The sequence below is a fragment of the Pogoniulus pusillus genome, chromosome 22 (genome assembly GCF_015220805.1).
Source record: "Pogoniulus pusillus isolate bPogPus1 chromosome 22, bPogPus1.pri, whole genome shotgun sequence".
Taxonomy (NCBI): Eukaryota; Metazoa; Chordata; class Aves; order Piciformes; family Lybiidae; genus Pogoniulus; species Pogoniulus pusillus.
In genome coordinates, this window is record NC_087285.1 from 1829420 (window position 1) to 1842602 (window position 13183).

Sequence of the window (13183 nt, forward strand, 5' to 3'; positions counted from 1 at the left end):
CTATGTCTTGGGATAGATTTGTTTGTTTGTTTGTTTGTTTTTGTCCCACCATAAAAGAAGTTACCTGAAACATGAGTAGAAGCCAATTAGGGTTATGGGTTTGTGAACCACTATCTTGTCCACGTGCTCAGTAGAACTCGTAGGTATCCGGGGCAAGAACACTACTTCTGGTGAAACATCCTCTTGTATCCAACAACACTGCCTCTCCTGCATTGCTGTTTGCAGCTGGTGCTCAGAGCTGCCAAGTCAGCTTAAACAGTGAACTCCCAGGGATTCAGAGCTTGAATAGCTCTGCTCTTTGGGATGCATCCTCGTGGAGGCAGCAGCTCTACAAATGTGGTCCTATCCAGCATCCCCCGGGACCGTTAGGACAATGGTGCAAAGCAGCATCACATTGATAATGTTGTACCTGCTCTGCTGCTAGGATATTGTGTAGACCCCTACAAAGGGTCATCCAGGAGGGTGGTGGCAGCACTGAACTCAAAGTGCCTGAGAAAGAGCTGGAAGACAGCCAGGTGGTTTCTGCTCTGATTAAATTGCTTTAGAATGATGGTATTTTGTGACATCTCTAAGCGGTATTAGTGATACAGGCAACATCCTAATCCCTTCCTGACCCAGTCAGTTTTTCCTGGAAAATACTAGCACTTCTCTTTCAAGTACTGCAAAGATCTTAAAGTGAGACATGTCTGAAACCTTCATCATGCTCTGGCTGCACAGAAAGCATGAAGGAGACAATACTTGAACAAGTCCTTGCTCTCTTCTTGATTTTAGTAGTTTCCAGATACCCATTTGACATTTTACAATCCATCTTGATCCGTAATAATCTACCATTTGGAGATCGTGTTGTACTAGATTCTCTGGCTCATGAAGGGTTCACAACATCACCTTTCTGATGCCCACAAGGGAGGATGGTTTCTGGCATTAGAAATTTCACCCATTCCAGTGAGAAACCTAGCATGTAGTCCCAACTTCTCTCTGGCTTTGGGTAGAGAAGTGTGGTGTCACAGATGCAGTGGTGGCAGACAAGCTCTCTACGCTTCTTGCTGATTCCTGCTAGCCTTTCATGGCCAAATCACAACCTCTCCTCTCTCTTCTCTGCAGGCTCCCCTCTCTGAAGACACAGGTCCCAGACCTGTTGAAGAAGCTTGTCCTGCAAACAGGGGGGTGGAGCCGAATGTCAGTTCTGAACAAAACCCTTGGCTCACCCATCAGTAAATGAGGAGAAAGATGAATTTGTCTGTCCTCAGCGGCTTTCATCATCGCAGGGAAAAGAGAACAAAGAGACCAAACACCCACTAAAACAAAAACAAACACTGGAGAGGTACAAGTCTTCTCTGAGAGAGGGCTAAACCCCTCTCATTTTGAGTAGTACTTTATTCATGTAAGTATTTTATATTGTGACATGAAGGATGAGGACTGTGCTGCATGCTGATTACATTGAAACTTGCTGCATGTTTGTGACACTGCTCCTACTTTGGAATTCTATGGGAAGTACTGAAAAGTGGAAGTAGAACGTCAAGGTAAATTTCTCCTGCATCCTGTTGTCTATGATTTGGTTTGGGTTTTGTATGGCTCTGTAACAATGACTTAATTGTCTGCAGTCTGGTCAATCCCAGGCAAACAGATCTTCAGCAGAATTCAGGGGTGCTTGTAAAGCAATTTCTTACTAACAGGCAGAAGCTGATTACTTCAGAAACAGCTGAGTGTGCACCCATCTCCTGCTTGAGCAGGAGTTTTCAGATTCTCCTGACTCTGAAGCATGGGCTTTAACCAATATATAGTGAGATTCTTTTTCGTGACATGAAGCTGAAATGAACTTTTCAGGTGTTTAGTATAACGTTGTAGAGAATTCAAGCAGAGTTTGTAGTTTAACAGCAAAATTGGCCAAATTATTTGCAGGGATCTTGAGGCACTGTAGGGCATCAAGAAGCTTTCTATTTTCCTTCTATTAACCCGTACTGGTCTATGAAGTCATGTGATATTTCCTTGTAAGTGTGAAATGCCTGATAGTGGGGGTGGGGGGTGGGGGAGTGTGGTGGTGGAGAGAAGAAAAGAATAAAACCTTCTTAGACTTCCCTTGGCTGAATGTGCTGTCTGGGAGATCACTTGTCACAGTCATCAAAGAGAAAAATGCCTCAAGAAAAAACAGGATTTTATGATCAAATTTGAGTCTTTGGAGTGGATTTTATGGAGGGGAAGACAGAACAAGCTGGAAACAGGCTGGTCTCATAAGTCAGAGCAAAGTGGAGGGCTCTGAGCCTAACAGATTGTGAATTAGGGCAACAGACTTGTTATGTTATGATATATTATGTTACGTTACGGTAGGTTGGACTGGATGATCTTGAAGGTCTCTTCCAATCTGGTTGATTCTGTGATTCTGTGTTCCACAAATCCACAATCCCTACTGCACTTCATGGACCAGCTCACTCTGGATGCTGGACATGTAACCATGCACAGCTTGTTCACCTAAACAGCCTAAAAGCTTCATGCACATGAAGAGATCTATATTTTGGTCTCAGGCTTGACTGACAGTTCCATCCAGCTCACAGCAGCAGGAGATCACTTTGCAGCTATCCAGGATTACTTCTCTTGGAGAATCCCCAGATGGATGCGATCTGAAGCCCCTGGATGGCAATTGCAAGGCCTGTGCTTTGCCTCTCTGCTTTCCTATTCACATTGTTTACTCAAGATCAACCTTATACTGGACTCAGATTTCAGTGAGTTCAAGTTCCTGAAGCCTGCATGCCCAGCCTCCTACCACACCACTGTGCCATGGCTGGGGGCACCAATGGTGAACAGGATTTCCACTGTGGCTCCATCACTATGGAAGACCAGACAATCCCAGGAGACTCTCTATGGAACAGCTGAAGTCTTTCCTTTCACTAGTATCAAGACAGCACAACCAGAGGCTTTGTGCCCCATGACAAGACAGACATACAGGCTGGAACATGAGGCAACTGTTCCCTCCAGGGCAAATCTGCATTTGCAAATCTTCACTGGTTTCCCACATGTTCTATAAGAGGAAGATTGGCCTGCCTTCCACAAAAAAAAAAAAAAAAAAAAAAGGGCAAACATAACAAACACACAGACAAACAAAGAAACCAAACACCAGCCAAAAACCCAACCAAGAAAAACTCTAACAAATTAAAAGCTCCCTTCCTTGGCCAATAATATGCTTCAGCCCTGGTGGCGTAGGATTCTATAGAATAAGATGTTACAGAATGTTACAGAGAGTAGACTGAACTAGAAGAGAAGAGAAGAGAAGAGAAGAGAAGAGAAGAGAAGAGAAGAGAAGAGAAGAGAAGAGAAGAGAAGAGAAGAGAAGAGAAGAGAAGAGAAGAGAATGTTTGGATTGGATGTGGCCTACAGTGATCATCTAAGCCAACCATCTTCTGACTTCAGGGCTGACTAAAAGTTATTAAGGGCATTGTCCAAATGTCTCTTAAATGCTGCCAGGCTTGGGTCATCAGTCACCTCTTCAGGAATCCTGTTCTAGTGCTTGACCACCCACCCTGTAAGGAAATGCTTCTTGATTTCAAGGCCAAACCCTCCCCTCATAGCTTTGAACTACTCCATCACATCCTGTCACTGAAGAAGACGGAGAAGATATCAGCACTTCCCTCTCTGCTTTCCATCCTCAGGAAGATGCAGAGAGTAATGAGGTCACACTCCAGTCTCCTTCTCTAGACTAGACAAATTCAAATCCTTAGCTGCTCCTCATAGGATGTTCTTTCCACCCCTGCCCCCAGATTTGTTGATTATTGATACATTCATTGAACATGTATTGGTCGTTGAAAGAGCCCTGAGGAACACCACCAGTGACTGGTTGCCAACCAGATGTAGCCCCATTCACCAATACTCTTTCAGACCTGCACTTCAGGCAGTTCTTCACTGAATACACCATGTGACAGCTGCCCAGAAGGATGCTGTGAGGGACAGTATCAAAAGCCTTATGAAAGTCTAGAAAAACAACATCCACAACCTTTTTTTTATCCAGTGGGTAGGTTGATGTCAAAGCAGTTAATCAGGACTTTTCCTTTCAGTAGTTCCCAGGATGTTCTTCTTAATGTTTCTCCAGTTCTTAATGTTTTCAGAAAGTGAGGTCAGGCTCCCAGGACTGAAGTTTCCTGGGTCTTCTCTCACGTGCTGCTTGCAAATTTGAACATTAGCTAGTTTCCAGTCAGCAGGAACCTCCTCAGACTTTCCAGATATTTGGTAGATGATGGAGAAGGTGCTCCTGTAACACTGCTGGCACTTGTGAACATTCAGACAAAAGAGTTGGTTCTGTGCAATTTCATTGTTCACAGAGGGAAAGTCACTTTTTCCACACTCATGGTCCTCTGACTCAGTGCTGTGGACAGCCAAAGGTCTATCAGTGTTATTTAAAGAGGGAAGAAAACAGAGTCTGAATGCTTCCACTTCTTGACTATCTTCAAGAAGTAGCAGTCTAATAATTTCTTTGAACCTCATGCTGACCTAAGCAAAACAAATTTCCATTCAAATTAAATTACAGCTGTCACAAAACTTATTCCAGTATTGCTCTCTTTATTTTTATTCCGAACAGTACCCTCTCAGCCAGCAGACTTGAGAATATTTTTAATGGAGTTGTACTGTTCCCTTTTTGTTTTCTAAGAGGTACAGTGGTCCCGAGGGCTTCTGCAGTACATTGAGAAGTGATTCTGAAGAAGCAGTTGCAATCTAAATCGATTCCCATTAGCATTGATGAGTGTCTGACACTGAGGTTTTTATCTGGTTACCATTCACAGGTCCTGGTTCGTAATATCAGCTTTGCTGGTTCATCTTCCCTTGCCACTCCTCTTCCCCTCGTGATTCTTCCTCTTAGGTCCAGTCTTGACTGACTGCAATCTTGCCTCTAAAACTTTATCATAAACTTTGCCTATTCCTTAAACCTCACTAAACATCTTGTAATCACTTTGCTCTTTCCAATCAGACCTTTTCTGATCATCCAAAATTGAATGTCTTTTTGTCCTTTACAAAATGCCAGTTTGAATCTCTAGGATTTTACACTTCAATGGCTCCTTTCATGAATCATCCATCGGTGTTGATAGATTCATGCTCTTTGCTATTGCTTAAGTTATCTCCTCCATATTACCATTTGTATTATGAGGCTTTAATTGGCCTCCTTTAGTTGTCTTCCGTATGATATAGCAGTTAGCCTTGTGTCCTTACAGACATGAAGCAGTTAAGGTTTGATCTCTGAGAAGGGGAGGACACTCCTCGTTATTCAGAATGTAAAAGTGTTGAAATTGAGCGTCCTTTTTATCCTAGAACCAATATTGCCATTCTATTGTGGTGGCGAACGCTGGTTATGGTGAAGACTGTTTTCGAAATTTTTCTCTAGTAGCAGCCTTACAACTGCACTCTGGCACTGAAAAACCAACTGAGACTAGCAGAGTCTCAAGCAGCAGCACCAACCAGAAGCAGAGGAACGATTCCCGCTGCCGACGCTGGGTGGCAGTGTTGACCGTGGACCGGCAGCTTCCTGTCCCCGCCCAGGCTCTGCAGTACCAGCAAACAAAAACAGACGAGCGAGCTGCTGGGGGAAGAGAGGGGAGGAACGCAGCCGGACTGCTCGGGGGCTTGCAGAAGCCCTTCCTCGCTGTCCTTTTGACGAGCACGGCTCCGTCTGAGACGCTCTTTGTAAACGCCAGGAAGCCGGGAGGACATTGTCTCTCTTTTGCGGAGAGGAATGGCGTGGAACGGGAGACGGAGCGGAGGCAGCCCCAGGCAAGTGATCGTCTTCCTTCTGTGCGTTTGCGTGTGGCAGAGCGCGGCCGAAAGCCTCCGCTATTCTCTGGCGGAGGAGATGGAGAGGGACTCGTTGGTGGGCAATATCGCGCAGGACCTGGGGCTTGCTCCGAGCCAGCTGGCGGCTCGCAAGGCGCGCGTTGTGTCCGAGGGGAGCCAGCAGCTTTTCCGCCTGAACCCGAGCAGCGGAGTCCTGACGGCCAAGGAGTCTCTGGACCGGGAGGAGATCTGTCCGCAGAGCGAGACTTGCACACTGCTCTTTACGCTGTTCCTTGACAATCCGTTGGAGCTTATCCGAGGTGAGGTGGAGGTTCTTGATGTGAACGACAATTCCCCTGTGTTCCCAAGTAAGGAGATGGTTTTAAAGATTCCTGAAACTACACCTTCTGGGTTTCGTTTGCCACTAGAAAAAGCACAAGATAAGGATGAGGGCAGTAACAGTGTGCAGAACTACAGCCTCGGATACGATTCGCATTTCTCCCTTTCTGTGAAATCAGGGAATGATGGAGTAAAATACCCAGAGCTCGTCTTAGAGCGCCAGCTGGACCGTGAAGAAAAGCCAGAGATTAATCTACTCCTGACAGCCACTGACGGGGGCTCTCCACCTAGGTCAGCAACCGGTCTGGTTCGAATTGTTGTGTTGGATGCTAATGACAACATTCCCGCGTATAATAGGGAAGTCTACGAGGTGCGCCTGGCAGAGAACAGCGCCATAGGAGAGCTGGTGGTCAGCGTTTCCGCCACAGATCTCGATGAGGGGTCCAACGGGAAAGTGCACTACGCGCTCACAGAGACATCTAAGGGCTCCCAGCAGCTATTCGACCTGAACCCTGACACGGGGGATATTCGAGTGGCAGGAAAACTGGACTTTGAAGAAATGAAAAAACACGACATGACTGTGAGAGCCACCGACGGCGGAGGATTATTCTCGCATTGCAAAGTGCAGGTGGAAGTCACGGACGTAAATGACAATGCCCCGGAGATACAGCTGACCTCACACACTGCCTCCATTCTAGAGGACGCTCCGCCACGCACCGTCGTGGCACTCTTCAGCGTGCGAGACCGGGATTCCGGCGACAACGGCAGGGTGGACTGCACCATTGATGGAGACTTGCCCTTCACTCTCACACCCACCTTCGGGAATTTCTACGAGCTGAGAACCAGCGCGGCGCTGGACAGGGAGACGAGGGCAGAGTACAACATCAGCATCCGAGCGACGGACTGGGGCCAGCGGCGCCTGAGCGCCCTTGAAAGCCTGTGGGTGCAGGTGGGGGACGTGAACGACAACGCCCCCGCCTTCAGCCAGGAGCTGTACAGCCTGTGGGTGACGGAGAACAACAGGCCGATGGTGCGCATCGGGCGCGTGCAGGCGAGCGACGCGGACGCGGGCAGCAACGCGCGCGTGCAGTACGCGCTGGTGCGCGGGGAGGGCGCGGAGCAGCCCGCGCTGTCGGTGAACGCGGAGAGCGGCGAGGTGTACGTGGTGCGGGCGCTGGACTACGAGCGGCTGCGCGCCTTGGAGGTGCGGGTGCGCGCCACGGACGGCGGCTGGCCGGCGCTGAGCGCGCAGGCGGTGCTGCGCGTGCTGGTGCGCGACGAGAACGACAACGCGCCGGTGGTGCTGCACCCGGGCGGCGAGAGCGGCGCGGGCGCGGGCGAGCTGGTGCCGCGCTGGGCGCCGGCGGGCTACCTGGTGGCCAAGGTGGTGGCGGTGGACGCGGACGCGGGCCAGAACGCCTGGCTGTCGTACGAGCTGGCCAAGGCCACGGAGCCGGGGCTCTTCCGCCTCGGGCCGCACAGCGGCGAGCTGCGCACGGCCAGGGCCGTGGCCGAGCGCGACGCGCCCCGACACAGCCTCGTCGTGCTCGTGCGAGACCGCGGCCAGCCGCCGCGCTCGGCCAGCGCCACCCTCGCCGTCGCCCTGCTCCGCGACTTCTCCGACGCCCACGTAAGCCTCGCCCACGACCCGCCGCCCCACGAGCCCGACCACACGCTCACGCTCTACCTCATCGCCTGCCTGGCCTGCGTCTCCGCGCTCTGCCTGGCCACCGGCCTGGCCGCGCTGCTCATGAAGCTGCGGCGGGACCGGCGCAAGCGCGCCGAGCCCTTGCCCACCTTCCCGACGGCTGTGGCCGACAGCGACGCGGGCTCCCTTCCCCGCAGCCTGGTGTACGACGTCTGCTTGGCCACCGGCACCCTGAGCAGCGACTTTCGCTTCCTCGGACCCTTCTTGCCCTGCTTCCCGGCCGGTGTGCCCCCTGGCGCAGCCCCACAACGGAGCTCTGTGTCCTCGGAAGATCCGACCAACATCCGTGGAGGAGACGACTGGGCTGCACAGGTGAGGAACTGGAGGGGGCTGAGGCGATGGGGGAGCATGGCGCGGGTGCATGGCACATACAGTATTTCCTCCCTGCTGCTTGAATTCTCGGCCGTGCAGAGTTAATGTAGAGGGATCCAGTGAGAAAGGAAAAGGGGAGGATAGATAATGGTCTCAGAATGGCTAGAGGGAGCCTGCCTGGATGGTGGGATTCAGCTCAGCTGCTCTCCAAGTTCTTTTTAACCCCGCCACTCTGCATGCAGCTTCGTGCCTGTCTTTTCACTTTAGATCTTTCTTTGCTCTCATTACAAAGGGAGGTTACTGAAACTTGAGAAAACCATAAATACTTTAATCAACCTGTGAGCCACCTCAGTGGATTCTGTGCACACACTGCATAGAGCTCATAGGAATCCAGAGCAAAGATGAGTCTTTTCCTTGACAGACATCCTCCCAGAGCAGGCAGCTCCATCAATGTGTTGTTCCTACACTGTGTTGACCAGGACCAGGTTGGACAGGGGTGCAAAGCTACGCACATCACTGCGGGTGTACTTGCACCGCTGCTAGGAGACTGTGTGGCGCTGCCAAGGTCTATTCACGGGGATGGTGGCAGTGCTGAAGTCAAGCTGCTACAATGCTGCAAGCCACAACGATGAGGTCCTCTCCCACTAAATTCCTTTAGATATTTGTCTTCTACAACCACTATTGGTGACACTGGCATCATCCCCTTCCTTTCCTGACCCAGCCAGGTGATCCTCCAGCGAACTACAAATTCTATTTCCAGTAATGCTGAGGCCATGAAGTCATGTCTAGAACTACCTGAGGGGTGGTTGTGGCCAGGAGGAGGTTGCTCTCTTCTCTCAGGTGGCCAGCACCAGAACGAGAGGACACAGCCTCAAGCTACACCAGGGGAAATTTAGGCTCGAGGTGAGGAGAAAGTTCTTCACTGAGAGAGTCATTGGACACTGGAATGGGCTGCCCGGGGAGGTGGTGGAGTCGCCGTCCCTGGAGCTGTTCAAGGCAGGACTGGACATGGCACTTGGTGCCATGGTCTGGCCTTGAGCTCTGTGGTAAAGGGTTGGACTTGATGATCTGTGAGGTCTCTTCCAATCCTAATAATACTGTGATACTGTGTGATACTGTGATACTCTTCCTTCACAAAGGGCACTAGGAAATGGTCATTAAATCAGTTCCTTCTCTTCTCTTGGTTGTAGTATTTTCCAGGGATCCATTTAGCACTTCACCTGGGTCCAACTGATGAGCATATATGCAGCTGAAGACTCACAAACAGTATTTCATGGTCAACCCACAACCCATCATGATCCATAATGAAGCAGCATTTGCTATCTCTCAGAAACAGGTTTCACTTAGGTGCTCTTGCAATAATAGATTCCCCTCTGTGACTCGTAAAGGTTTTGCAGCACTGCCTTTGGGATGTCTACAGTGGGGGACAGTTTATGATTTTAGATTTCCCCCACTTAGGTCACAGACACAGCACCTAGCCTAACCTTGTCTTTGGCTATGGGTAGAGTAGACTGGTGTGACACACAGAGGGGTGTCAGACATTCCCTCTAAGCTTAATTCTGATGCTTAATTATCTGCAACACAAAATGATAGACTCTTCTGTCTCTCCTTTTCAGGGCAGAGCTCCCCTTTCTGAAGGCGCAGGTCCCACACTTGCAGAAGAAGCTTGTCCTGCAAACACTAGGGTAGAACTAAGTGTCAGTTCTGACCAAAACCCTTGGCTCACCCATCAGTAAGTGAGAAGAAAGACAAAATTGTCTTAGACTAATGTCACACAGGGAAAAAACCATGGAGAGGCAGAAAACCTACCAAGAAAAGCACCAGTGAGGTAAAAGACTTCTCTGAGAGAGAGGTGAACCCCTCTCCTCTTGAGTAGTGCATTATCCATGTAGGTATTCTGTAACTGTGATGTGGATGGAAGACAAGGATTATGGTGCATGCTGACTACATTGAGACTGTATTTCCATTATTTTTCAAGCAGCTTTTCCCTGCATCACATTTTCTGTGTATTTTGTCTTAAGAAGAAGGCTCTGCAACAGTGTCTTGATTTTCTGCAGTCTGGTCAAACCCAAGGAAACAGATCAGCAGAAGTCAGTAGTGCTTGCAAAGTGATTTTTTAATAATAGGCAGAAGGTGATCATGTTAGAAACAGCTGACACTGGCACATTTTGGCCTCTTTGGCCAAGAATGGACTTAGAGCAACTTTGTTTCATAACGTGAGGTGGAAATGGACATTTCAAGATCTTTTTCTGTCAGACTGTTGCAGCAGCTGCTCTGCAGGATAAGAGCTTGCATGTACAGACTGCATGGGATTGTGACCAATTGCTCATTGCAAAGAACAAAAGAATAACATCCTGAAAGAAAACATTCTGCAGAAGCAACCCTTCTATAGTCCTGTAACGTTTCATTGGCAGCATGCTTTGGCTTCTACATGTGGATATACTGCTAGGGACATGCTCAGGACTTCTACTGCTGCTGTTAGCTACTTTGTCTGCTAAGGTCTTCTGGGACTTCTTCTCTAAACAGGATTCTTAAGTTCTGTAATACTGGGAATTCCACAAGCTATAATAAAGGACTACTGGGAAGACTTCTGGGATTCTCTACTCTCTGCATTTCTGGAATTCCATTATGTGATGGGATTTGTACATTCATCACCCAATAGCTCTCTGTTTTACAAGGATACTACAGCTACATCAGTCCCCCAAAACAGGAAACAGGGAGGGGATTGAGATGCAAGACCTCAGAGACATTAATGTATTGTTTGAGGTTTTGCACTAAAATAGACTGAAAGGTCTGAAAGGAATGCAAGGCATTACAGAGTCTAAGTCACCGAGAAGCTTTCTGCTTGCCTTTCACTACCCGGTAATGACCTACAAGTCATGTGATTTTGCTGTTGCTCACACATTTGTAAGTCAAATACTTGATGACTGAACCCAATAAATCTACTTGCATCTATCTTGGGTGAATCTACTGCCTTGAAGATCACTCCTTGCAGATGTTGCTGAGGAAATATTCACCATATGAGCAGAATTTGGGGAATTATTTCATTCACTTATGTGGATTTTTTACAAGAAAAATGAGAGTGAACTGCAAGTAGGCAACTCTCAAAAGCTTGAGTGAGGTTGAGAAGGTGTTTCTGAGACAAGCTGAAGCCTGAGGAATGCTGCACTCAACTTCTCTATGAGAGCTCCAGGACTGAGAGTTCATGAACTGGAGAACAAACTCACTCAATTCCATAAACCTGTCTTGAAATTCCTACGACAACCACTACTGCGATTCATGCACCCCCTCACTCTGGATGCTGGACACCTGCAACCATACAAGCTTGTTCAACTTAACAAACTAAAAGTATTTACTTCATATGTATAAACAGATTAAGACGTTATTGAGCAGTGAGGTCATCCCTCAGCCTTCTTGTCTTCAAGCTGGACAAACTTAAATCCTTAGCTGTTCCTCCTGGGATATCCAGACCTTTCACTGGATTTGTTGTTCTCCTTTGAAAGCATTCTGGTACCTTCCCACCATTTTTAAATTCAAGTGTCCAGGACTGCACAGAATACTCAAAGTGAGGCCACACCCACGTCAAATACAGCGAAATAATCTTCATTGTTAACTGGGTGGTTATGTTCTGTTTGATGCTCACCAGGTTGTTGTTTGACCTCATCACCGCCAGGGCTCACAACCGACAAGTCTTGGGCCGGCTTACAATCAGCTCCAGACTGGTTTCTGCAGGGCTGTGCTCCAGCCCCTCCTTTCCACATTGAGACTTGTGCCCAGTGTTATGCCATCCCAGGTACAGAATCCAGCATTTGGACTTGTTCCTTTTCATGCCATTGATGATTCTTTGGTGCTCCAAGATATCGAGATTCCTCTTCAAGGCCTTTTCTTCATTAAGAGAGTCAACAGCAGCTCCTGTTTTGGTATCATCAGCAAAACTGACAACAGTATATTAAAACTCCTGCACCCAGATTATCGATATGTGTACGGAACAGAACTGGACATAGAAAGAGCCCTGAGGAGCATCACCAGTGACTGGTTGCCAACCAGGTAAAGCCCCATTCACTACAGACTTTGAAGACCTCCACTTCAGACAATCCTTCAATGATTAAATCATGAATCTGCTCATCTCACAGTTGGGCATCATGTCCAGAAGGATGTTGTGAGGGACAGTATCAAGAGCCTTATGAAAACCCAGAAAAACAACAACCACATCATTCCTTTAATTCCATGGGTAGGTGGATATCAAACTAATTAAACAGGAAGTTTCCTTTCAATAGTTCCCAGGATGGTGGTCTTAATAATTTCAGGATGTGAGGTCAGGCTAACAGGACTGTGGCTTCCTAAGTCTTCTCTCGTGCTTGTTTTCCAATCAACGGGGTCCTCTCCACACTTCTGAGACATAGATGAGGAAGAGGATACTGCTGTAACATCTGCTGGCACATTCCATACACCAGGATGAAAACCACCAGGACCCATGGACTTGTGGACACTCAGACAATAGAGCTGGTCCATTTTGTTTCACTCTCCACAACCGGAGAGTAGTCATCTGACTCAGTGCAGTGAAGAGCCCAAGATCTATAGTATTATTTAAAGGATGAGGTGGGAAAGACTGAATGTCCTCATTTCTTGACTATCTCCTAGTGACCATCCTCAAGGAGTAGTAGTCTTTAGACTTCCTCTTTCATTAGACTTCCTCTTTCTTTAGACTTTCTATAGACTTCCTCTTCCAAATGATTTTTAAAAGACCATGAAATCCAGTTCTGCCACCTTCCTGCAAGGCCTGACCTTGCTTCCAAAGATTACACAATTCCTTTGCCTTTTGAGCTCCGTGAGTTGTTCCCTGACCAGCCAAGCTGAGCCTCTGCCCCATTTGTTTGTCACAGTGGAATTGCCTGATCAGAAACTGGAACTGTACAAAGCTGTGACAATATGGTCATTGACTTTGGGTGAACTGTAAATAATCTCCAGAAGTCAGTTCAAAGGACTTTGAAGATAGATCCAAGATGGCTTTGGAAAAGGACGTTTAATTTTGGTCTATTTGTAGTTCCTGAAATCAGATGCTTCTGGATGGAAGTG

At 48.1% G+C, this 13183-nt stretch overlaps 2 protein-coding genes across 4 annotated transcripts in view; both read left to right on the forward strand.

The window, feature by feature from the left end:
- LOC135185081 (protocadherin beta-15-like) overlaps window positions 1-13183 on the forward strand; it is a 50105-nt gene that overhangs the window by 20235 nt on the left and 16687 nt on the right. For 2 of the 3 annotated variants that reach the window (XM_064161419.1, XM_064161418.1), the window contains exon 2: window positions 1102-1529. The exons of the other annotated variant lie outside the window; for it this stretch is intronic. In XM_064161419.1, coding sequence (XP_064017489.1) covers window positions 1102-1215 — 114 coding nt within the window. In that variant the 3' untranslated portion in view covers window positions 1216-1529. Of the gene's footprint in view, window positions 1-1101; window positions 1530-13183 lie in introns of those variants that run through there. 3 annotated transcript variants of the gene reach the window in all.
- On the forward strand, window positions 5594-11162 carry LOC135185083 (protocadherin beta-15-like). The gene is made up of 2 exons (XM_064161423.1): window positions 5594-8107; window positions 9724-11162. Exons 1-2 carry the CDS (start codon window positions 5711-5713, stop codon window positions 9841-9843), a joined length of 2517 nt encoding a protein of 838 aa, XP_064017493.1. The 5' UTR covers window positions 5594-5710; the 3' UTR covers window positions 9844-11162.